This window comes from Magnolia sinica, chromosome 12 (assembly GCF_029962835.1).
Source record: "Magnolia sinica isolate HGM2019 chromosome 12, MsV1, whole genome shotgun sequence".
Lineage (NCBI taxonomy): Eukaryota > Viridiplantae > Streptophyta > Magnoliopsida > Magnoliales > Magnoliaceae > Magnolia > Magnolia sinica.
The window spans coordinates 82,203,674-82,230,782 of record NC_080584.1 but is presented as its reverse complement, the minus strand read 5'-3'; the positions used below and the strand labels follow the sequence as shown (position 1 = coordinate 82,230,782).

Here is a 27,109-nt window from a genome sequence, read left to right as displayed (position 1 = left end):
GGCTACCCACGTCATTTCTTACTTTTTTCATGGGAGGTTTGGAGTGAGTTTTCACTCATGGGACCCATATTGATGTATTTCTTAGATCCACACCATAAGTCCATTTTCTGGCACATTTTAACTGTATAGCCCTAAAATCTACTCAATCCAACCATCAGGTGGACCACACCACAATCGATGATGGTAGTGGGAGCAGCCCCTCATGTCAACCATGCGGACGTGGGGTGGGGGCGTCCCAACCATGGACCCCACCTTGATGTATTTGTTTAATCCATGACGTCCACCACCTCCCCTATGTAGTTTTAGACTATAAGTCGAAAAATGTGACAAATATTAGTTCTTAGTGGACCGCAACAAGGGAAACAAAGTCCCACTGTTGGAACCTTATAATACCTGTTGTTGTGTGTATAAGTGATGGACCTATCCATCATTAGACTTCTTTGGTCCATAGAGAGTTGGTCGATATAATAGACGGAATGGATTATCCACTAGTAGGCCCCATATAGTAGAATAAAATAAAAATAAAAGAAGAAAGAGAAGAAGAAGAAGAAGAAGAAGAAGAAGAAGAAGAAGAAGAAGAAAAAGTTAAGTTCCTAGACGTTTTTGTCCTGTGACGGTGAGGGTGGAAACCTTACTAGGATACCACCACACGTGGACTCCACCATGATGAATTTGTTTAATCCACACCATCCACCATCTTCTCCTTATAATTTTAGGCCATGTACCAAATTTTGAGGTAAATATGAGTCTCAAGTGGGCCGTACTAAGGGTATTCATACCCATCTGTTGAAACACCCTACGGCCTTCTTTGGAGTCTCTTGTCATCCAAACCAGTCCTAATCAGAGTCTATTTAACCTCATTCGAGGTGGCCAAGACAGTGAACGGATTAGATTATTCACTTGGGGCGTCCCACCATGGACTGTATTGTGAGGCCTAATATGGTGTATGTGTTATAAATTCACGCTGCCTAGCTTCGTGGGCCACCGTGATATATGTATTTTATCCCTATTGCCCACCCTTCTGGCAGACGTGTGGGGCCCACTCCACACGTGCTGCACGTGTGGGATGGGACCCACCTTGATGTATGTAATCTATATGCACACCGTCCATTTGCCCCTAGACGGTGGGGCCCCCTATTGGTATGTGTTTTATACACGCCGTTCGTCAGCGTGTGGGGCGCACCATGATGAATGTGTTTCATCCACGCTGTCCATTTATTTTCTGGGATGAGGCCTAACTTTGATGTGTTTATGGCCCATCCATGAGGCCCACCTTTGATGTATTTTGTGGCCATCTATGAGGCCCACCTTGATGTATTTTGTAGCCATCTGTGAGGCCCACCTTGATGTACCTTGTGGCTCATCCGTGAGGCCCACTTTGATGTATTTTGTGGCCCATTCGAGAGGCCCACTTTAATACACATGTGGCCCATCATGATGTATCTTTGACCCATGAGCGGGGCCCACCTGTTGCATGTTTTGAGGCCCAGGTGCAGGGCTCACCTGTTGCATATTTGAAGCCCGTGGGTTGTGGCCCATTGTGATGTGTTTCCGGCTCATATGTTGTAGGCCATTGTGATATATTTTCAGCCCATGTGATGAGGCCCATCTTGTTGTATTTGTGGCCCATCCGTTGAGGCCCACCTTGATATCTATGAGGCCTGTTGTTGAGACCCACCTTGATGTGTATGAGGCCCGTTGTTGAGGTCCACCTTGATATATATGAGGCCTATGTGATATGGCCCATTGATGTATTTAAGGCCCATGAGTTGAGGCCCAATGGGACGTACATATGGTCCATTGTAATGTGTGATTCCACTATGGTTTATGTAATGATGTTTATGGCGGGTCATGCCTTAGGAGCAATGTTGGTTTGACGTCCACATTGTAAGAATAATGTTGGTTAAATGTCCGCATTATAACTCTCCCTATGGGCCATGGATAGCCCGTACTTATTGTGTATAGGCCATCTAGGCCCATCTTTATTGCAAGGACAGTTCATCACTTTATAACATGCTTAGTATAGCTCCATGATTCATGCCCATACGCATCATATGTATGCTTGATATGAGGAATGTTTGATCATAGCATAAGCTGTTGGGCTGAGACACTTACGAGACTCCTTATAAGACGGAGTGCCCCCACATGAGCGCACGGTACGCGTAGGATTGCTACATGATTTGACGGTGTGACTCATGCATCTTGCATTGTGAGTTATGATCACTGTATGCCCTAGCGACATTAGGGCTATAGCCTCCACAGGCACATTGTAGATGGCTAAATGAGACACTGAAAATACTTGGTTCTAGCACTATAGGCACGTAGGATGTCCTTGGGTGAAAATTTCAGAATCTCCGAGGCCAAGAGGTGCCCCAACACATAGACTGAGTGGAACATGAGCGCCCAAGTGCTAAATACCAATAGGCCGCATCTCCCACTATGTCATAGTCGGTTGGGAGGGGGTGTGGCCTTATCCGCCTGAGTGAGAGGGCTATAAGCTAAGCTGAGTATGACCAGCTCGTAAATGGGTCCGTTATCGATGAGCCGGTAGTTATTGACAGACTACTGGTCAGGCGGATAGTGAGGTCTATTCCACTCGTTGGGCTGTGCAGCTAGGGAGGAGGCAGTCAGTGTGGTGTGTAATAGACCCCGGTGATTTTTCCAGAGAGCAACTGTACTGATATGTGGACTTATTGAGCAGAAATTTCATATCCATTCATTCATTCACAATCCACTTGGGCTGGTGGTGTGTAATTATTTGTTACGTGTACCTTCGCATGGCTAAAATTTTAGTTAGGACTAACTTGAGATCAGGAGTTTACCACACTGAGTCGGACTATCCAAATTTAGGTACGGGATTAGTTTGGATAAAAGTCCCTTATAGTGGACCCCGTAGCCTGCGATACTATGTACCATCATCTCGACTTCACATTCCAGCATGGTCATTTCATTCGCATCGCATATTACATTGCATCCGCAGTACTTACCATTTTGGGTTATTATGTTTTTTGCACTTATATGGCCTCGATGAGGTTGATGGTATTCGTAGCTCGTCAGGATTTGCACATTGCATTACATCCTCGGCATTTGATATTTGACTCTTTATGACTCATTTGCATAGCTGATCTGTATTGCATACTCTAATATTATTTGACTCATGATCTTTTCAGTATTTCCGCTTATTCCGCTTATTCTGATTATGTATGATTTATGGGCTTTATGATATACTTGGCACTTATCTCATGCACACACTTTCACCACTCTCTAAGCTTTTGTAAGCTTATACATGATAGATGCGTGCAGGTGGCGTTAGGTTGCAGCAACGTTGAACTTGGAGCGTGCAGCTGTCCTCTGGAGCTTTGATTTCGATATATGTATTTCCCTTTCAGCATTGTATCCAAATGATTATATTAGTGGATATGTGATGATGATGTTGCCTTTATGATTTGGGTACACTTGTGGTTATGCTTCTTATGCTCTATTACAAAAAAAAATCATACTGAAAATCCTCCTTGTAGGATCCCAGGATCGGATTCCGGCATGTGAGTGCCGGGATCTAAGAATGGGGCACTACGGAGGCTGTCGGCGCCAGATTCGGTGATCGGGAATTTTGTGAGCCTGTTTTCTAGGTTTGGGGCGTGACAGAACTTAAGCAATAAGATTGTTCCTACTGCTCATACATGGATCTCTCTATTAAAGCACTTGATTTCATGGGTATGGATGCTTTGTCTATTAAAAGCACTTAGTCAAGATCCATACACCCTAATGTTAGAAGAATTCTCCTTGTAGCCAAAAAAATTTGCTTAACAAAAAGAAGTCTTTAATGAAGTTTAAATGGTTGTATTAAACCAATTGATCAGTTCTATGGCTACGGTTGTAGTCCGTAGCATGACCGTAGTCGTAGGTGCCGTAACAATAGGTCTAAAATCTATGGCTACGGATTTAATCCGTAGCTATAGATACCAATAGCTACAGATATAATTCGTAGCAACTATTTCGGTAGCAAAAGTACCTACAGCTATGGATAATATGTGTAGCTAAAAGGAGTGCTAGATCCGTAGCAATATGCCAAATTTAATAATAGCTACAATTTTCAGATAACTAGATACGGTTAATATCTGTAGCTATTGCCTAGATTTTAAAAAAAAATTTATAATCATCATTCATTCAATTACCACCTGCATAATCATTCATTCATTCAATTACAATAAGTGAGAAGTGTGAATGCATAATGGTCTTGTTCCACCAACAAGTATAGAAACAAGATGACTTGCCAGCAAAAGAATAGTGAACTGTACCATACAAATACAAAATAAGGATTTGCACATGCCTGTACTTCACAGCATAACATTGACATCACGCGTTCATTGGATATTTCTAAATACTCAAAGAGGAAACAAAATGTGCCTACAAGCGTATAGCTGGTTGTTTCAACAAAACAAGGCATGTATGTTAATATCAAATTCATCAAAAGAGTAATCAAATAAGGCATGTACGTTAATATCAAATTCATCGAAAGAGTAATCAAATGCAACTATAGTAACTATGACATAGGAAAGAGATGGTTGTTCTTTTTAAAAAAAAGGTGTTGTGTATGGTAGACCATAAATAACACTGATTATATAGGGTAGTTACCACCTATTCCTGCACTGGGTTCTAATGCGACAATGTTGTTGAAATCAGATGAATAAGAGAGAAACCATCATTAAGTTACCTGTAATCAAACATTAGGAATGAATGATGTGATCTTTTGTTGGATACTCACTCCATAATTGATGAATGTTTTTGCAATGCAGAAAAGGAAAAGGAAAAAAATCCCAAATGAAGGCTCCTCAGTTATGTTCATCAAGTCAGCAAAACAAAGAAAAACCTACATTCCAACTTGTCACAATGTATGATTTACTCAAAATTGTTCATGAAAATTAAAATCATCTAGTGTAATAGACCCTACTCCAACTAATGTGATATCCAAGCTGTCTATCAAGTGAAAAAAGGAACAATAATCAAAACCCAAAAATGTACCTAAGCCAAATTGCTGAGCAATGCTATCATCTAAGCCTTATCCATGATCTCAATGAGCAATTATACTTGGGAGATCATGGACATTGAGAATAGCCACAAGACGAGAACAAGAGTGACAAACCAAGAGAATAACTTGCATTCAGTCAACGAGCCCAATGACCAAAGACCGTGATGTTGACATGAGTTTCAATGTAGGACATTTGTTATAATGGAATAAGATTACCAAACAGTGAACATACATCCTAACAATAGTAAGAAAGCAAACAATAAACTACAAAATGCAGTAAGAAGAACCAAGATAACCAGAATTTTCATCACAAGAAAACCAAACGTGCTTACTGAAGATTAGCTAAACAAACTTTGAATATGATACCACATGGTGGGACTAGACTCCGAATGTGTGTTAGCCTAATTTCACAAACTAAGAAACAGTGAGAATGAAACTTCACAAATGACTGCCGTTAGAAGATTTGCCTAATTTCTTCAACTCAATTCTCTACACTCCAAGGGAATCCTGTTTAAGGAAAGTCAAGCTTGCCCTAGGCAGATTATGCCAAACAATTTGAGTATTGAAAATTTGACACTTCATATTTCTGGAGCTAAAACTCAACCAGCGTACGATCAAAATAGAAGGCCATGTTTCTATTCTCCTTCAAATCACACTACTTACAATAGATGGATAGGAAATCTGGTGCTTCAGTTCGAAAGCCAATAAAAGAAGTGGAAAACAACTAGAGTAACAAATCTCCAGTAGGGTAATTCAAAGTCAGCCATCTAACCCAATTGAAGGGTGCAATTCAAAAGCCTAGATAGGCCCTTGAACGAGCTCCCTAATCTGATTGAAAATAAAGGCAAATACCAAAGAATCACTTGTACAAGTCTGTTACTAAAATTAAAAGGAATAGGAAAGGTTTAGTGTTTTAACCTCTGTGTGGAGATGGAAAGGATTCGGTGTTGTGATTATGTGGATTTGTTGCTGCTCATGATGATGAGGTTCTTAGTGCAACAAATGCTGGATAATAAAGGAACATCATAATAAAATTTATAATAATGGTATCCCTTTCCATTGTAGTGCATGATCTGATAGAAATTATAATAATAGTGTCTATCATACACTGATAAGAACCAATTTCACAAGAAATGAATGATATAGTTCTAGAAAAAGGCACTAAATTACCTGAAAAATGTTGAGAAAAGAGATGAGCCCTTGAGATGAGATTGAGTACGATCTCACTGTTGAATTAGCTCTTTCATATACATTTGCACAACAAAAGGTCAGGTCATCTATGTAAACACTTTTAGAAAAAGGAATTCATTGGAAAGAGAAATTCAAAGAAACAAAAAGGAATTCATCTATGTGCAATAACAATATTTAAAACCTTGTTAACACTTTGAGGAAAAGGAATTCATTAGATCACATTATATTCTTTCTGAGAACTCTACTTAAAAGACCTTATGGTTTGAGGAAATGCACATTATCCTTGAGTTCTTAGTCTGTAGAATCAAGGTCTATTTTTTTGTGATTGGGAGTACTGACCTGATAGGTCCCATTGAGGATGATGTGCTCCAAAAATCTCTAAAATTGGAAGATACAATCCCTTCAATCATTGACCTCTTTTTTGTTGAATATGGACAATTGCAATTTCTTTTCTCTACCGTCCATCTGCAGGCCAGTAATGGAGAAGCCGGGATTGTCTCATCGGGAAAATTTTGGATCATCACTATCCACTTAGGGGCATATCAGATCAGTGGTTTGTATCATCAAACCATGGGCCCCGGACCCAAGTAAAATGCATATCCTCGTGTAGAAGATCATGACGTTCAAATTGGAAGGGGTTCTGTTTATTTGTGTGAGAGATTCAATGCATACAACTGCAAGTTACCGCCAATAAACATGTTCTCATAAGTAGTAATTGACAGAGGAATGATAGAATGGAACTAGTTTCTATTAAGAGCTTAGCATGGCTTGCCTTTCTATTTACCATGTCATGATATGGACTGTTCATCTAGAGGTACCACTGTAAATGGTCCAACATGGCAAAAATATTCGAAATCAGGGATCCACCCTCCATTAGAAGGTGAACTAGAAACTACCTTTCTGGAGCATCATTTCTAATAGAGTATGGACAATGTCATCTTTGCTGAGTAAGTTTTTTGGTGCAGCTTATCCACGGTGGAACCTAGATGAGCAGTCTAGTTAATCATGTGGTGAGGTGGAATGTGCAAGCCTTTTAGCAATTTCTCTTTTATAAGGACATGCAGTTGAGAATGGATAATATATAAAGGAATTTTAGGATCCTCAAATTACAAAATTTACAATGGGTCCCTTGGATTATTGATCCAGACCATCTGTGTGTTCGGCCCCACTGGAAAGAAAATGTCCCAAAATTTCTCGACAAGACAATCCTAAACTTTCAATTTCTGGCCTAAAAATGGACATCCAAGAAGAGAAATATAGCAACGGTCCACATTCGGCTCAGAAAATGCAAAAACTGATGGTTAAGATCTTACAATTCGGGCCTTCATGGTGGGTTGAGCAGAGCAATTGTCTAAATAATTGAACCATGGGCTCAGAAAATGCAAAAATTGATGGCACATGCTCTAACTGCTACATACACCTATCCTTTATAGTATGTATAAGCAAAAGCAGAAAATATTGGTATTTTTATTAATCAGAGTGAGTGTAAACAATGGCTCCCTAAATAAAATGGAATATGCCATTTAAGGTATCAAAGACATTCCTCGCATGTATAGACATGTATGGAAAATGGAGGTTGATAAAACAGAAATCTAGAATGACAATGTAAAAACAAAGACAACAAAAAGCTGAACATAAAAGAAATAAAAATTTACATGTTATAAATCAAAAGGCACCTAACAGATAGGAACAACCTATGAGAGGAAATTACCAACTCAAAGGATAAAAAAAGACTATTCAACATCACATCTTCCTCTTGATATTACGTGCTTAAAGTTACAGTCAAGAAGAATTTATGATCCTTGACCTGAAAATTTGTACAAGTGAGGCTATGGTTTGGTAATTAGGAATGTTTATCCGAGGGATGTTATAAGGGCTAGTGTTATGCTTGAGAGGAAGGAGTATGCCACCATCTTAGCGTTCGATGTCAAAGTAACACCTGAGGCTCGGGAGCTTGCAGATGAGACTGGTGTGAAGATATTCATTACCGATATTATCTATCACTTGTTCGATCAGTTCAAGGCTTATATTGACAATCTTAAGGAAGAAAAGAAGAAGGAAGCTACAAAAGATGCAGTCTTCCCCTGTGTTCTAAAGATTATGCTGAACTGCATTTTCAACAAAAAAGATCCAATTGTCTTGGGTGTTGATGTCCTTGAAGGGATTGCAAAGGTCGGCACTCCAATTTGCATTCCTTCAAGGGATTTTATCGATATTGGACGAATAGCTTCCATTGAGATTAACCACAAACAGGTTGATATAGAAAAGAAAGGCCAAAAGGTAGCCATAAAGATTGCTAGCACCAACGTCGAAGAACAACAGAAGATGTATGGCAGGAAATTTGAGATTGATGATGAGCTTGTTAGCCACATCTCGAGAAAATCTATCGACCCACTTAAATCAAATTATCGGGATGACTTGTTTATTGAAGAGTGGAAGCTGGTAGTGAAACTAAAGACTCTATTCAAGATACAGTAAGCTAGAAAAGAAAAGAAAAAGAAAAAAGAAAAGGAAAAAAGCAGAAAGCAGAGTGAAGAATAATTACAATCCTTGTTCAGCTGTGGTGATGATAATGAAAATGTGGTGAGGATTTTGCACGAGTTACAGCTTTCAACTATGCCAGATTCTGATGTAACGTGTTGAAATTTTGGTTTTGGGAGAGTTTTGGTTGGTGAGGGAAGATTGAGAATCGAGGGAGGGATCACCAGAAACAATAACCTTGACAGAGAGCCATTCTGCTCATAGTCACCAACAAAAGGTTTCTTCATTTCCGTTTTATTTTTATTTTTATTTTATGTATGCTATTGCCTTTTGGTTTGAAAATAAACTATTTCTTTAGAATTATTTTTTATCTGGGCTACCTTTTTAAGATGTGATCTGTATCTTTATTATAAAGTAAAGAGTAATGGCATTCGAGCAGGGGTGATTTTTATTTTTTATTTTTTTTAAAAAAGGAATGTTTATTCGATGGAGCCCACAAAAAAGGTCTGCATCACCAATCTAATATGTTGGCCTACAAATAGAGAGCTAAATGGAAATACAACATTGTCCACATTCAACTGGAAAAAAGCCCAATGTTTTGAGGGCTACGATCTTAGGGCATGATCCACCCACAGTGAGATATAATACCAGCTCAAGTTTCTGGATCACAGAATCATTGGAATATTTAATAATGGATTGGAGCTAGTTGTTATGTTGATTGATAAAATCTGGACTTGGGTGTCCTTATGAGCCAATTCTGCCGAGGAGTTTTTGGGGTGTTGTTTTGTTGATATCTGGAGTGGGTTGAGTATATTTGTAATGTAGGTTTGGGCACATGCCCTTGCTTGGGTATATTCCCTTTTGTAGGCTATCTACTCATGTGATGAGCTATCTACATGAGCATAAAAAATCAACATCCCTCCAGTCATGTTGTGGAAAGCATGGAACATGCTTCCATGCTCACTTAGCAAGAACATCTAGGAAATGAACCAAAAAATTTATTATACAGGAAACCTCTAACATGTTTCCAAAGACTAGTTCTGGACAGATGCAAAAAAGCATGGATTTTTGTGATGCTTGTTATCAAATCTGAAGTATTGATGAATAGGACTTGCACAAGAAACAATATATTAAGCAATATAAGGAAAATAGAAGATATAACTTTGAAATGAGACCAAGAGACGTTAGGAATCACTGGTTCAAAGGAAAGCTCACACAACTCATCAACATGACCAAGAATTGAGGCCATAGTCAGGGAAACTCAACCTTTGAAGTGCTTAAATTAAGAGATGATATGTGAATGTTGTTATAATATGCACCTCTGCCATGGCCAATTCCAATGCCAGGTAAATGAGAGAGCATGTGGTTTGGTCAGCAGACATATCATAGGATTTCTGCCAACCATTTAGAAGCACAACCCAAATTGTTACAAGAACGATTAAGATAATGATGATAGTTTAAATGGAAAGCCAACATTGAAGGTTAATACTAATACAAAAGCGACACCTGCTGGAATGTTTTCTTCACAGTACAAGAAAATATGCATGCAATTATATGAGAAGAAAACAATTTATTTTTTTTTAAAGAAAAAATGAAAAGAATTTGAGAAGACAGTAAAAAACTTACAAAACAGCAAGATCTTGCATGAGTCCTATCACTTTTGGAATGGTGTGATATACATTAACAGAAGACTCCAAAAACTGTCTTGCATGAGTCCTATCACATTTTGTTAATGTATATCACACCATTCAGTCTCTAACTATAGAAACTGCAGAACAAAACTTTCAGCAAATGCATAGTAATATGTAGCTAAAACATTAGAAAAGAAAGTGTGGCAGAAAAATTAGTCTGAAAAGCTCAAAGATATTTTGATATGTAACAACCACCATATACAGGCATATGATTGTGAAAAGAGATTTTGAGGACTCCAGGCTCAATAAAATGGACCATCTTTAACTCAGTCTGCTAGCTTCTACACACAACAACTACATGGGTAATCAGTCACTAACCATTAGTGTGACTCACACCAAGAGCAAGAAGCCCTTCTAGGTTTGTTGGGTCTGCTTCATGTGCTTGCATCATTGATGCAATAGTCTGCAATACAAACAGATTTCTTAAGATGAATGCTTCTAAAACGATATCCTTGCTGAATGACAACAACATCAAAACTTCTTCTTTTTTAATTTTTCATTTTATGAGAAGATAATAAAGAATGGAGAATAGAAAAGTCTCCAAGGATTTCATTTCACCATTCCTATAAAGATGACCATGAATAATACACGCAACTATGAACAACTTTATGAATCTATAAACTATTTCATGAGGGGAGGACTTACAATTGCAAAAGACAAAAGAAGCATCTCAATAGACAATAGTTGCTCTTTTACTAAAATTCGTGTAATTCTAGGACCACTGATGGTCTAAGAAAAACAACAACACAAGGGAAGGCAAAATAGGTAGACAAAAAAATGCACCCATTAGCAACTTTGAAGAATCAGAGGCTAGTTTGGTTCAACAAATCTGTGTCTAGGAATCAGAAGCTAGTTTGGTCCATGCAACCAGAGAATCAAATAACTTAGCTTTTTTGCAAATCGATCCCAAATGGCAATGATGCCAAAAAAGATCTTTTTTTTTTCCTTCTTTCTTTTCCTTTTATTTATTTATATATTTTTATTAGTAGTATAAGCATCTCATTAGCACCAAACAAAAAGGAATTACACCACAAAGTATAACAAGAAAGGGATGCCCCTTCTTGAAATTAATAAACAACACAACTTGACCCCAATCTAAGAATTGAACGTTAACAAGAAAATACAAAGGCAGACCACATTCAATTGAAAAGAATCCAAAGTGTTAGTTGGGATCCTCCAATCTCAGAGGATCTTCGAATTTGTGCTAGCTAACTGTTTGATTTTTCTTTCTGCCTTAGCCTCTGCTAATTTTCCCTTTCAGACATTATTAAGACCTTTGTATTCATACCTTCTGTCTCGGAAACTGAACATAGCACAGTAAACCATACAATGTTTGATATGAACAACGAGTATCCAATAAAGTTTCAAGCCAACTAGGAGCAGTCCCCTTATTAGATTTAAATTGGGATTTAACCATAATCCTTCGCGAACTAAATGAACATAGTTAGATAAATGGTATAAAGATGATTGAAATAGTAAAACTTTTTGCTTTTTTTTTTTTTTTTTTTTGATCCTGTAAATATGCCAACTAAAAAGAACACTGACCTTCGTGCTGGATCCATTTTCACTTGAAGGTGGGGTCATTTCTACAGTTGTTCCATTAACAATACTTTTTGACGATTGGCTGGCAATAAGGGAATTGATGAGTGTGGAGCTGTGGCAATGAAAGGGGGAAAGTTTGTCATATTTCAATAAATGTGCATTCACACACCATGGACACAATATGTATTTATTCAAAGATTAACAATACAATTGGATGCAATACCAAATTGAATTTAATTTATCAGTTCAATAAATCAGAAATGACTTTCTAATTGTTAGTGACTGGAGTTGAGTAGAATGTAATTGCAATTTGAAGGAACTACAATACCTTCTATTATAGGAAATCTGTGAAAGAAAAATATCTTCTATTTACTCTATAAATATAAAATGCAATCCACATCCATAAACAATATAACCCTACAGTAGTTTTTTTAAAGGAAAATCAAACTAACCAACAATAGCAAAATATGTGAAAGGAAAATCAAATAGTTCTCCTCTTGGATGCGTTCCCACAGAGCATTAGAGTTCGACTTCAGAGCTTTCTCCATGCTCTGGCTGAAAACCACCTCTACTATGCTACCTTCTTTGTTAACAGGAACAGCCACCAGAGCCATCATTTGCTTCTATATTTCCTTTTGAATTTTTGTAGATATTTCTTTGTAGTATATCAGAAGATTTCATATTATTAAAATAAAATAAATAAAAAAACCTAGCGCAAATTTCCACATGTTTCACAATAGAAAACTTGCTTCCAATCATCTCAGAAATGAATCACTCATTCAGACCAAGAGAAATGGATAAAATTTACAAATCCTCATAAGATCATGAAAAGTGAGCAGATAAATTCAACAAAAACCTCATAAGATCAGAGAAGAATCACAAGTGGAATTCATAATCAGATCCCAGAATTCAAAATTCAAAAAACCAGGCAAAAAATGAATGAAAAGTAGATGTTTTCAAACTCACAATTCCCTTGCTCTCATAGTAATCATTCAACGCCCATTGATACTTGGATTGATTCAAACCGAACCAGTCGGCCAAATACTCATCCACACTCGAATGCACTGCCGAAACCACATCAGAGCAAGGTTAAAACCCCAGAAACTTTCTCTGCCCAAAAACCCAACTAGCTATTATGCGGCTGGTGGAGAAGCTGAGGCGGTGATGAGGGTAGCATGAAAGGGGGTTCGAAAACCCTAACACAGGGTGTGATCATAGATCAATGACTAGTTTACAGTGAAAGAGAGTTTTGAAAACCCTAGTGAGAGAGAGAGAGAGAGAGAGAGAGAGAGAGAGAGGTTAGGAAACAGAGGGGCCTTGGGTTTTGGGAGAGGCACGAGCGCGAGAGAGAGAGAGAGGGTTTGGGTTTTGGGAGAGGCATGGGCGCGAGAAAGAGAGGGTTTGGGTTTTGGGAGAGGGGTGGGTGTGCGAGGGAGATTTGAGGGATTTGGGTTGGGAGATGGGCACGCGCGGGATTGTTTTAGGGGAGGGGGGTGACGGACGACACTTTTATGTGCGTAGTTTTAGGTCTTGTGGGGCCCATCGTGATGTATGTTACTTATTTACTCCGTCCATTCATTTTAAAAGATCATTTTAAGGTTTGATCCCAAAAATGAGTCAGATCAAAGCTGTAAGAGGACCATATAAAATATTAACGATAAAAATTTATTTTTCATTATTTCTTATGATGTGGTCCAATTAGACCTTCAATCTACCTAATTTTTGGGCTCATCCACTGAAATTATATATCAGAATTTATAGGCGGCTTAGATAAAATACATATATTCCAATGGGCCCCATGGAGTCCCTTAGCCACCATCAATCTCTAATAAGGTCATGGTGGAACGTAGGCTTTAGCTACAGATCATGTACGTTTTAGCTACGAATTAAATCTGTAATAGCTACGGTTTATATCTGTAGCTAAAAATTTCCAACGTTTCTAGCCTTGCTCGATTTTTTGCTAGTGTAAAATTTTAGTAGTAAACCGGAGCATCATTTAAATATTTCTATAGAACGAGGTTGCAACATGCAATAGATTTGCTTAAATATGGATTTGCAAAACCCCTAAACAGATAACATGTCAGCCTATGCCTACATCTTAAGCCGACGGCCCATCAAAAATATGAACCTTAGGATGGGAACCTTAAAAGAAGTAAATAAGTACAAATCAAGAGCCACATATTGGGGTAACAGCTCTTTTTCCAAAATCTCAGCAAAATAAAGCAGAAGCACAGGATGTTACCTCCAAAATGGCAATCAGATACAATATTGTTTATTTATGCATTCTCCTCCGACTGTATAAATCCAACCACAAACCAAGTAATGTCACACATACATGCCTTTTTTGAGTTTTTGGTACTAAATTTTTTATTATTGAGAATTGATAATTTTCTAATCTATGCAAGGAATGCATACCAAGATAGATGGTATCAAGGGGTAGGTAGACCAGTCACCCTTCAAGATTTATCCTTTTATAGCTTTTCTTCCATCAAGAGAAATGGCAGCTGCATGAAGATTATGGATTGGTTAGTTACTTGATGTCCAGTGACTAAAAGTCCCAAAAGATATGATTACCTCTCAAAAAAGAAAAAATAAACCATTAATTTTAAAATTTAATAAAATCGTATGGGGGTATGATGTGGTATTAACCATTAATTTTAAAATTTAATAAAACTAGGTATAATCTTATGGGGGCTGATGTGGCAATGTGGACCACATCATCAGTCTCACCATAGGGTGAGAGACGTGCTTAACAAGTATACGACCACTTGTATGGTAGAGAGTTGCAATGAATTAGCTTGGTTCATTGCGACTAACCAAAGAAGTAAAAAAATTAAACCCTTCTAGAATTCAAAGCATCACCATCAATAATTTCCTCGAAAGCATTCTAACCTTTTGGACTCGTGTCAGGTTAATTTCGTGCTGTTATATACTAGATCAGAAAATCAATAAGTAGTGCACTATTGATTTGTTTCTTTTGCATGCTTTCAATCATCCAAGTTAGGTTTGTGCTCAAAAGTAGTTTTCTTCTATTTGTTTTCTTTCCTTTTTGAAGTTTTTAGTTTTTAGTTCTGTCAAACTTCTTACATTTTTTGCTGTGTAGACACACTCAGTTGCTTCCATTCAACCTTCTCTCCAGGAGACGAAAACAAGGGAGACTCATCAAGGGCTGTCTTCTTGAAAGATCAGGTCCTCTCTCTTTCTCATAAGATATATAAAGGAATATCTAGATACAGGCCTGAGTGATTGCCACTCCGGAATAGGATGCATGAATGTTTGAGAACTCTGGTTGTTGTTCCCGTATAGGCTACTAATTATCCGTTTTGCATGCTATATACAACAAATAAATATATGAATGGTTTCATGTATATCTGTTAAGATCTTTTGATCTCCCACACACACCTTTGAAGATGGTAAAGCCTTTACATGCAGGCAAAGTAGTCAGCCTGTGCGGGTAGGCTCCACTGTGATGTGTTTTCAATATCCAATCTGACTATCCACCATGTGAACAAATGCCTTTGACGGAACTTGTGACGTAGGGATGAACGTGATGAGGATAACTACTCCGAATCCACGGAGCTTCTCTGGACTCCTCATAGAGACTTCTCGAATCCACGAGGAAAGAAAGCAGAAAGAAATAAATTCTAATAAATTCGAAATTGATTAATTGATGAATAAAAACGAGTTCACAACCCTTTAAATAGGGGTACCAAGCAATGGGAAAGAAATCAGAATCAAACTATAACTCAAACTCTTAGAATCCGCGACTTACTATAAATAGTAAACTTACTATTTATAGACGGTCGTGATGTCTACTAGTGCGCAAGGTTTTCGGCCAAAAATAGTAAGTGTCCTATTTGGCTTCATTAAACTGTTCTCTTAATTATTCTAAGCTCTTTTCACGTTGGGCGCAACTCCTAAAACCCGACGGATGAAGAGTTATAATCAAACTAAAACTTACTATTTATAGTAAAAACGAAATTAAAACAAGGAAACAACTGCCGATCCAGGGGTTTTTCGTAATTCCAGGCTGTGCAACCCGGCGTAGCGGGTTGGTTGGCTTCAGTAGCTCATTCTATCCCAAAATCATATATTTTTATGTCAGATAACTCATTCCAAATTGCAAGATACGCTCGATTTAAGGTTCGATGGTCTGGATCACTTCTGTCGTCGACCGGGCCTTTTCTGATCCATCTTGGCCATGTAATTGTCCGTGACCCACTCTACATCAACATGCCAGCAAAGGGGTCAGCCTGTGTGGGTGGGTTCCGTGGCTTACTCATGCCACAGTGGTAGACTCACAAGCCTTTCCACTTGAGGTCATGGGTTCAACTACCCATTGTGGTGAAATCTCACGTGGTGTATGTGTTGTGGGTGTGTGTGGGGTGTGAGTGCGTGTGTGAAAAAAGAAAAAGAAAAAGTGACTCGTACTAAGGAGATACTTGGGAAGAGAATGACTACCTTTTTATTATTTTAGAGCCCACCATGACGTATATGTGAAACTAACTCGTATCATTGATGTTATGCACAAAGCTAAAAAAAATCAAGCTGGCCTGTAATTCAAGTGGGCCACACTAAAGGAAACACTTGAGAGAAAGACGGGGTCCACTCCACCCTTGACTTTTTATAGGGTTCACCATAGCAGTTATTTAAAATCCAAATGAATCATTGGATGCCACACCAAACTTTAAGAATAGGGGTCAAAAATCAGGCTGATCTGTGCTTCAGGTGGGCCACACCAAGGGAAACAGTTTTGACGGCAGGCTTCACCTTGTATATTTTTTCCTATAGTGTGGTCCACCAGAATCATGGTTTAGGCTGGTTTTTAACCCAACACCTAAATTAGGTCACCCACCCGATGATCATGGTAAAGTTCAAAAATAGATCATGGCGGGGCCACCCAAACTGGCTGACCTCTTTGCTGGTGGACACGGATTAGGTACTACCCTTAATTCCCATTACCAAGCTAGAGACGTCCAATCATATCAGGGGCTCTGTGAGGCTACTATAATATATGTGTTGTATCCACGTTAACCATCCATTTTGATAGATTGTTTTAGGGCTGGTGCGAAACAAGGAAAATCTAAGGCTAAGTGGACCCCACCACAGGAAGCTTTAGTGACGGTGACACCAGCAATACCTTACTGGAGCCCACCACGATGTTTATATGCCATCAACCCTGTCCATAAAGTCCCGTGGATCTGGATGGAGGGGAAAATTAAATATTAGGTTGATCTAAGACTTCTGTTACCCCAAACATTTTCAATGGTAAGCGTTCAATCTCCACTGCTTTCTATGATGCTTTCTATGATGTGGAGCAGTTGAGCCTTAGATCCGCCTCCTTCTTGCCAACCTTTCTTAAAAAGATCTGTCTAAATAGATGTACGGTGTGGATACACCGTACATCTGTAGCTAGGTTCCCCAGAGGCCCCGACAGGACCCTCGGTCTGTAGCTAGGTCGGACGTGACCAAGTTATGTGGGCCACCACGATGTATGTATATTATATTCAAACCGTTTGTACATTTGGCGAGATCGTTTTGAGACAAAAAATAAAAATTAAAAAATTAAAAATAAAAAAAAAAGGGATAACAAAGTTTGAGGGGTCGCTTGGCACCATGCATTTGGGGGGATTTGAGGGGATTTCAAATCCCCTGATTGTTTGGCAGCTACTCGGGGGTTTCTAATATAGGGGATTTCAAATCCCTTCTAAGAGGGGGTTTGAAATTCACCGTGAGAGCTTGGAATACTCCCAAAATCCTTTAAATAGTTGCACTGGTAATCGTGTGTGTCTATTATTCTATTGGGCACATGGCCTACTAATGATATCCAAAAGCAATTAGATTATCATTTCCATCACTATTAATTACTTTAACATGAAGATCAATACTGTCCAAACGTTGTCTATGTAAATCACGGTTAAAAATTGTTGGTTAGTTACTCGGATATGAACTTGTGCTTGTGGCTCATTCTAGACTTGGAATTTCATCATTTTTGAGTAAAGCATATATTTATTACAACCATTATGTCAAACATTACATATGCCACTAATTAGAGATATTACAAGTTGATTTAATAATTAAATTCAAACCTCAATAAATATACCATGCATAGCTACTTGGGTTTCAAATCCAGCAGTTCCAAATCCACACTCTCAGACAGCTTCCGAGTGAACCACCGCACAAAAAGCAGTGGGGATTAAAAGTCTGCCGTGGAAAAATTCTTGAAGGCCACGGAAGTTTTGTATCCAGCTGATATTTATTTTTTCCCTTCTATGAGGCCTGTCTGACCTTACGAACAGGTTGTATGGTAAATAAAGATCACGGTTAGCCGTCGAAAGGTTTCAATGGTGGATATCATTATTCCACTACTTTCTGTGGTGTGGTCTACTTGAGCTTTAGATCTATCTCATTTTTAAGTTCATAACCTAAAATTATCTTTCTAAATGGACGGTGTGGATATAACAAATACATCATACTGGGGTCCACAAAATTTGGTGATGTGGTGTGTGGCACACCACGCGCAATCCACGCCCTTTGCTTGCACCTAATTCATCTCTCCCTAACATGAAACCACAGCCATGCATGATTCGGCCCTTATCTTCACAATTCATCACCTTTCATCCTCACAATTCATTACCGCTGTCGGTGCACACGCGTGCACTATCGTTCGTCCGTCCGTCCGTCGGTGGCCTTTTGATTGGCAGTAGCTCATAGCCGTAACTCTGCCCGCAAAATCCAACCTTTGAACCCACATCATCCATATGCAACTCATCAAACGGCAATTTCGTTCCTTTATATCCAATTGCTGCTGTACCTGCATCACTGCCTGAAATCTTCTCCCACCATCATCCCCAACTACATTCCCACTGTCATCCATAATCACCGTTCTCATCACCTTCATCTTAGGCTATCTTCATCATCACCATCTCCGATTTCACCTTTATAATCTGCTCTGCCTGCCAGCAAATCCGCACGTCTGGGGCGGTCCATCTTTGCATTGCCAGTCCTATCACCACCGTCCGACATCCCCTACAACGTCATCACCGTCCAGCCTCTTGTACATTTGACAGGAAGGCAAAGGGCATCTGAACGAACTGAGCCCTACCTCGGTCTTTCTTCTTTTCTCTCACTGGTGCTCCATGAGTTTACTGCAGCACTAAGCTCCTATGGTGTGGACCACTTGAGCTTTGGGTCTGTCCCATGTTTAGAATTGTACTCTAAAATAGGCTGGCGAAGCGGATGAACGGATTGGATTTAACACAAACATCACGTTGGGCCACACACAGCTTAGGGCGGCAGGCAATCCGCGTCACCAGTTGAGTCAGTCTCCTGTTTTACTCGACCTCATCCAGTCGTGAGCATTTTCTACCACACTCGTTCTCAGACAGAGTATGATGACGAGGGATGGACGTGATGAGGTCCATCACCATATTCCTGAGGGGATAATTACTCTGATTTTAAAGAGCTTCCCTGGACTCCTCGCAAAGGTTCTCCGAATCCATTAGAAAAGTAAGAAAAATAGAAATAAATTTTAATAAAATAAAAAATAAGTTGATTGATGATATATATATATATATATATATATATATATAAAGAATTTACCATCTTTTAAATAGTGATATCAAATTTAGGAAGAAGTTTATTAATCAAACTCTGTAAAAGTACATGACTTACTATAAATAGTAAACTTATCACCAATATACGATCATGATTTCTACTGGATTTCATGGTTTTCAGTCAAAAATAGAAAGTGTCCAACTTGGCCAAAACACATTATGCTACTAATTTTTCTAAGAGCTTTTCCTGCCGGGTAGGACTCTTTAAACTCAATGGATCAAAAGTTATGATCGAACTAAACTTACTATACATAGTCAAAATGAAAATAAAATGAAATTTTGACTGTGAATTTGATGGAATCTCTCAAATCGGGCATGGTAATCTGGCATAGCCTTGGTTGGCTAAAGTAGCTTCTCCTAACCAAAATCATATATTATATATGGGATAACTCATTCTGAATTGCGAGATATACGTCTTAAATACTCTGGCAGAGTGGGCCACACATAGCTTAGGGCTGCAGGAAATCTGCATTCCCAACTGAATGATCAGTCTCATTTCTGACTCGACCCTTATCTTGTCGCGAGCATTTTCTACCACACTTGTTCTTAAATACTCTGGCAGAGTAAGATAAATGATGCAAAGCCCTTAAAAATTACTTAAAATGGCATTTGTGGCTTACAAGTAATTATAATATGGATTTTTACTGCAAAAGTTTCGAGGAATCTAAATTTACCAAATAATCTCTCTCAAAGATCAGAGAAACAGGAGCGTTTGATCTGCCAATAACAACAACTGTACTCTCATTTGCACCATACCAAGCAAGACCGCCTCCACAAATAGAATTTACATGAAGGGGCTATTTTATAATTGAAAATTACAAAAATACCCTCTTTTATTTATTTATTTTTCTTTAGAACTTAGTAAAAGTTAAGGCTTGTGGGGCCCACATGATATGCGTAAAACATCTAACCTGATAAAAGTATGCACCACACAATGGTGATAACACCAACAAAAAATCAGTTCAATCATATCATCGGATGGGCTGCTCTTGCATTGAGATATTTTGAATGGCATATATTACTTTTTATGGATTGTCCCACTTTAGGATTAGATCGGTCAAATTTTGTTCATCTAAGAATAATGTTAGCATGTTTGTTGGAAGAGTTAGATGTGAGATACGTGCCACATGTGTCACACCCCATAAATTGGATATAGAGTATGCACCCTCAAAGCTGAGTTACGGTTCATGACCGATGCAACAAGTGTACTTAAAATAATGAGTCACTTCATTTGACCCAAGTGGTGCATTGGAGAAAGCCCCCACCGGGGTGGGTAAAGCTTAACGTAGACGGGTCGTCCCATGGAAACCCCGGCATGGCCGGTGGAGGGGGGGTGTGCAGAGGAGACAAGGGTGATCTCCGTTTGGCCTTTTGTGCAAGTTATGGAATTGCGTCAAACACAAGGGCTGAATTGCAAGCTGTCCATGATGGCCTCATCTTTTGCTTCCAACACGGGTTGATGAACATCCTCGTGGAATCGGACTCCCGCCTGGTGGTGAATTTTTTGTCTGGTTCTTCTCAACCAGGTTGGAGATGGAATTACTGGATCACCAGAATTCAGAATCTCTCTTCAATTGGGCAGGTAACGTTCAATCATGTTTGCAGAGAGGCAAACGGACCGGCCGATGGTATGGCTAATTTGGGAAGCTCCATGCAATATATGTCCCTGTTCTCCTCCCTTTCTGACCTTCCTCAGATGGTTAGGGGCCTCCTTTTCCTCGATAGAGCAGGGCTGGGTACAATCCGGAAGCGCAGTGTCAGGTAGTTCCTCCTCTAGTCTGTTAGCTGGGGAGCTTCTCGTGTCGAGTTGGGCGCCTTCAGGGTGTTGGCTCTTGTATATTTCCTTTTACGATAGGTGTCCCGAGTCTAGTTTTTGTGGCTCTTGGGATCACCCGAAGTACAGCCTCTGTAATCGCTTTCTTTAATAGATTTTATCTTTGCAAAAAAAAAAAAGAAAAAAAAAAAAGAGTTTTATGTGTTCTAGGTTTCCATATCATACATTATTCATATACATCAACCAATAAATAAGCATTCAGTTCACACGTTTGTAACATTCACAAAACTAATTATTTACTATATCCCACTCATTTGGGTTTTATTGAATTATTAATCAACTATTAAATGCAAAATAGATACAAGTCTGAATCTTTCAATTAAAATAAATTTCAAAGTATAAATAACTAATATAGCATTAGCTCCATTCTAACAAGCTATTGATTTAACGTATTAAGTTCATTTTCCTCAAGATAAGGTCACTAACCTTGTGGATCATCTACCGTTTTATCTTCATGCCCTGAAACTTGAGCAACCATTACATCATCTACTAAATATGTACGGTTTTTTTTTATTAATATAACGTCAGCTGGCTAGGCTCACTAAGTGAACCCATTATGGTTCATGCACATCATAATTAAAATAGGAATGCATGAATGTCATGAGATGCATGGATGCGTCAATGTATCAAGTGGGTTAATCAGTTCATTTGCTTGAGTTGGATCCCATCAACCCACATCTTTCTCTTTTTGAAGCAGACTTCCACATATGGTGAGCATCTAAAGATGGTCCCCTAGGTCACTTGATATTGTAAATACTCATAGGTCATTCAGGGAGTGCCCTCAAGTATTCAACGCAGTTATGCGACGCATGACATGGATGCATGAGAATGATCGAAGCATCATTTAACAATTGTCAAATATATAGTAGTAAATGTCATTTTAATTTTAAGCAAACAAAGCATTCAATATAAGGAATCACAATAAGTGAAAACAATCAAATGACTAATTTAATTACAACAGAGAGAAAACATGTTGGGATCACTCACCTGAAATCTAGTGATATGGATTCTAATATATTACCTGAAGATTAATCGGTTAACAACTACCTAATTATATAGCTCAATTATCTTCCTATTTGCATTTATCTAATCGTATTTGATAATTCACATTTGGTTAATAATTTCTTAACTCGGACAACCCACACGGAGAATTCAACTATTAGATTCTAAATTCTCTTAGATTACATACTTGTAGTTATTCATCTTATCATGTGGGGTCAACTTGATCAACCTGTACTCCAATAGTCCTATTATCTTTAAATAATTAAGGATTGTCATTATTTTAACTTACAAATTTTAAAATATCAAAGTTTAGAAAACCCAAAAATTTCAATGTATTGTCGACCAATCAAACTGATCTTACCAAAAATTTTAACTTTTTTACTTTCCTTATTTTTGTTGTTTTAAATTATCTGCTAATCATATGGGACAAATTTAAGTCATCTATTGATATTACAAAATCTCAGATTGAAAATTGGTTAATAGATCGCTTAGATCTAGATCATTTATGCTTCAAAAAAAAAAAAAAACAAAACTAATTCAAAATATAATAGATACGATCCTAACCTTTCATCCTTATGGCCTCATAGATCAACAACTTGAAAACTTGATTGGGTATGTAAACTGGGTTGGTCAACTTGAAGTCTTGACCAAATCATTAATTAACTAGACTTGAAATATATATATATATATATATATATATATATATATATATATATATATATAGTTTTGTAGTTTAATACTTTTAGAATGGCAATAAACAATAAACTAATTAAAATATCCAAATAAAACACACTTATACAATGTAGTATTAGCATTCACTTGTTAGGTGAGGTTCCACCTTGTAAAAGACAATGTTTTTAGTTAGAACAAATTAATGGCTTTTTGAAGTGGAGATCTCATGTATTTTCAACGTTGTGGACCTAAACAAGTATCATAAACTGAAGTGGGCGAGAACTTAAGGACAAGTTCTTTTGAAGTAGAGGGGACTGATGTAGAGCGGGTCGTAGAAACTTTTATGGCCAAGATGGGCTAGGGAAGGCCCGATTGGTGGTAGAAGTGATCAGGACCGTCAGAACCTTAAAATAGTCACATCTCGCAAATTGGAATGAGTTTTTTCACATAACATATATGACTTTGGGGTGGGAGAAGCTATTTAGCCACCTAACCCTACCATGTGGGCTTGCCCACCCCGAATTTGTGAGATACCATCACATGACGGTCAAAAGTACATTTTATTTCCGTTTTTACTATAAATAGTAAGGTTTAATTTGATCATAACTTTTGATCCTTTCAGCTTTAGGAGTTGTGCCCAACATGGAAATGGCTTAGAAAAATTAGGAGAATAACATGGCTAGGCTAAATTGGACACTTGCTAATTTTGGCTGAAAACCATGAAGTCTAGTACAAATGATGAAGGTCTATAAATAGCAAGTTTACTATTTACAGTAAATCGCATTTTTAGGGAATTTGAGTTAGAGTTTAAGTTTGAAACACCATCTTAACTTTGGGTTCACTATTTAAAGAATTATAATTTATTTATTTATTTATTATTATTATTTTTTTATCATCAATTAATTTATTTCTAATTATTATAAATTATTTCTAATTTTTTTTTCCGTGGATTCGAGATATCCATCCGAGTTAAGGAAGCTTCATGGATTTGGAGTACTTGACGAAGACAATTGACCTAATCATGTCCTTTCCTTCTGGATAAGGGTACATGGATAACGATTTCGACCAATATTCCAATACTGCAGACAACGATCTAGACCATTTAAAATGTGTGGTTATCTATTGGTACCATCCAAAAGTAGGTGAACAGCTATCTAGACTATTCAAGCGTAGATGGATGGTAATACAAACCATTCAAAAGTGGAAGCGAATTGCATCCGAACGCAAGTCTCACAATAAGACGTCCGACCAGAGCTCCTGTGCGGCCACCGTGATGTATCTGTTTATCCATGCCGTCCATCCATTTTCTCAGATCAATTTAAGTTACAAACTAAAAAACGAAGTAGATCCAATGCTCTATTGGACCACACCAAATAGTGAGCTTGGGTTGCATTTAATGAAGAAAGCATTAAATGCAAGAGTAATCTCTTGTGTGGTCCATTTGAGCATTGGATCTGCTTCATTTTTGGGATCCTGCCTTAAAATGATCTGAGAAAATGGATGGACGGCAAGGATAAACAGATACATCATGGTGGGCCCACAGGAGCTCCGATAGGACAGGGTTCAGACCCAATCCACTTCCTCAGAAGTAGGTGGATAACACGATTGTAAATAATGATCAAGATTAATACTTCATCAATATGTGCTATGACCACTTTTTAGGGATATTTTTCATATTCAGAAATAAGCGGTCGTGTGGGTGGTGACTTCTTGAGAAAAATAAGAAGAATAAAAAAAAGGGTGGCATTTTATAAAAATGGTAAAAATAATTGCGGTACTCTCTCCTTAATAAAATATCTTTTTTTCCAGGATGATAATACCCCTGCATGACATGTTTAAATCTTGCCAGGTTTGTCCTGTGAAGCTTTGTAGAGGATCTGCACTCCATTTCATTTGCTAATTGGTGAGTGTAAGACGGCAGGAATGGCTGTGACTGATTCAGTCGTGCAACTAGTAGTATCTCAGCTGATCGACGCAGTGGCATCTCATTTGCACAGCCATAGAACGCTCGAAGAAAATGTTACTATTTTGATGAATAAAATCGAAGTGTTGAAATGCGTAGAGTCCGACGTGAAGGAAAAACTGAATTCAGCAGAGGTATTATATGGGAAGGAGCCAAAGAGAGAGGTGAACTTATGGCTGAAAAATGTACAAGAGATCGTAGAAGAAGCGATTCAGATAGAAGAGGATTTTAAGGGTCAAGGGACACAATTCTTGCTCTTGCGTGGAGATTTGGGAAAGCTTGTGGAAAAGAAGATCCGACAGGCTGTGGAGCTCAAGAAGAATAGTCGATTTTTTAATGGGTTATTTGCTGATATATTGCCAGACAGTGGAAGGATACCCACGAGAAGACTTGTAGGCGAAAGGAACTTCAAAAAGATCTGGAAGTCCTTATTGGATGTTGGGGTTGGAATAATAGGCATCTATGGTATTGAGGGAGTTGGCAAGACCACGGTCATGGCCCACATTCACAACATGCTCAAGGATGTTTGTATTTTCGATAGCGTCATTTGGGTGACTGTGTCAAGAGCTACTAACATAGAAAGATTACAAAAAGACATAGCAAAGGAGATAGGTTTGGAGCTTAGGGAGGAAGATAATGAAATGAGAAAGGCAATGAAATTGTTTCAGGCTTTGACCCGGATGAAGAAATTTGTACTAATATTAGATGATATGTGGGAAGCATTTCCTTTAGAAAGGATAGGAATTCCAGAGCCCAATGTAGATAATGGTTGTAAATTAGTGCTGACTACACGCTGTGAGGGTTTGTGTATAGATATGGACTGCCAGAGAGGGTTGAAAGTGGAACTTCTCTCAAAAGAAGACGCATTTGAATTGTTAAAGGAAAAACTTGGCTCTGATGTGGAGGTCACTCCAGAAGTAGAAACTTTTGTAAGGGGTGTTTCAGAAGAATGTGGTGGCCTTCCACTTCGGATTATCCAGTTTGCAAGGGAAATGAGGAAAAATTCAAGGAGAGAGAGGTCAATGATGGAAAGGGAAATAGTTTCCAAGTGGAAATTTGTATATGACAAGTTGAAATATTCGACGACAACTCAGCAGCAGAGCAGGAAAATTTCCCTCGGACCCTTGTTGCTGGAAGATGAAGAAGAAGAAAAACGCGGAATAAAGAGGAAAGCACTAGAACTACCAACCGTTGCTTCAACATCAAGACGGGGAAGTTCTTCTCTGATGATACCAGAAGACCAGAATGGATGCGGAATGAAAAAAGGACACAAGCAATTATATGTTGCTTCGAACTCACGGTCACTGGGTTCTCCTCCGAATGGGTTTCCGCTCTCTCTATCCATCTTTCCAACAAGCACTTGTCCAGAATGTTGTGTCAGTGATGATAGCCGCTGAATCTTTCATAGTGGCTCCGTTCCATGCCTCATCAAATCTGCCGAAGAGAGGAAATGATGTGTGTATATATGTAGATTATACTATACCATGTATAGCTAGCCTTCCTATTAAACAGATTGTATCAAATGATGTGTGTGTATATCGACTGTAACATGTATAGCTAGCCTTCCTATTAAACAGATTGTATCAAATGATGTGTGTATATATCTACTGTAACATGTATAGCTAGCCTTCCTATTAAACAGATTGTACCATGTTTAGCTAAATAACCTACATGTATAGATAAAGTAATTTTGTATATATACTCCTCTCTATCAATGAAATTATAAATTCTTATCTTTTACATGATGTACCTGATTTGGTCCCTATCAGAGGCATTCCACCTGGCATCTATCGACTGCATGTTGCTAAAACACCATGGTAACCAGCTTCTTCTTAGGATGGGTTTTAACATCTTACATCATATAAAAGTCCAGAAACTAAATTTGAGAAAACCAACATTATTATGACTTATGATCATGTGTTTTGTTTTTAAATGTTTTTTCAGCAGGGAATCATGGACCAAGTTCACAAGCTAAAAGCTGGACTCAAAAGGTGAGATACATGATTGATTGTTTGGTGGGTCTTTCTTTGGAGAGATTGTGCTGAACTTGAAGTCTAAATGCTATTATCGAGGCTGTTCCTGCAGAAG

The 27,109-nt window shown here is 38.3% G+C and overlaps 2 protein-coding genes across 3 annotated transcripts; both read left to right on the top strand.

Annotated features, from left to right (window-relative positions):
• The first annotated feature begins 8,036 nt into the window (after positions 1–8,036).
• Positions 8,037–9,162, top strand: LOC131220683 (uncharacterized). Its single transcript, XM_058215459.1, has one exon. It carries the CDS (start codon positions 8,105–8,107, stop codon positions 8,696–8,698), a length of 594 nt encoding a protein of 197 aa, XP_058071442.1. The 5' UTR covers positions 8,037–8,104; the 3' UTR covers positions 8,699–9,162.
• Positions 9,163–15,061: 5,899 nt separating this feature from the next.
• On the top strand, positions 15,062–26,761 carry LOC131221903 (probable disease resistance protein At1g52660). Of its 2 annotated transcripts, none has more exons than XM_058217201.1 (2): positions 15,062–15,123; positions 24,908–26,761. In XM_058217201.1, exon 2 carries the CDS (start codon positions 24,982–24,984, stop codon positions 26,416–26,418), a length of 1,437 nt encoding a protein of 478 aa, XP_058073184.1. In that variant the 5' UTR covers positions 15,062–15,123; positions 24,908–24,981; the 3' UTR covers positions 26,419–26,761. The 2 variants fall into 2 exon arrangements, with proteins under 2 accessions (XP_058073184.1, XP_058073183.1); XM_058217200.1 differs by lacking the exon at positions 15,062–15,123 and adding an exon at positions 24,606–24,817.
• The last annotated feature ends 348 nt before the right edge of the window (positions 26,762–27,109 follow it).

What these genes read in the sequence shown, in the direction of transcription:
- LOC131220683 (XM_058215459.1), top strand. Translation starts at nt 8,105, where the DNA reads ATGCTTGAGAGGAAGGAGTATGCCACCATCTTAGCGTTCGATGTCAAA.
- LOC131221903 (XM_058217201.1), top strand. Translation starts at nt 24,982, where the DNA reads ATGGCTGTGACTGATTCAGTCGTGCAACTAGTAGTATCTCAGCTGATC.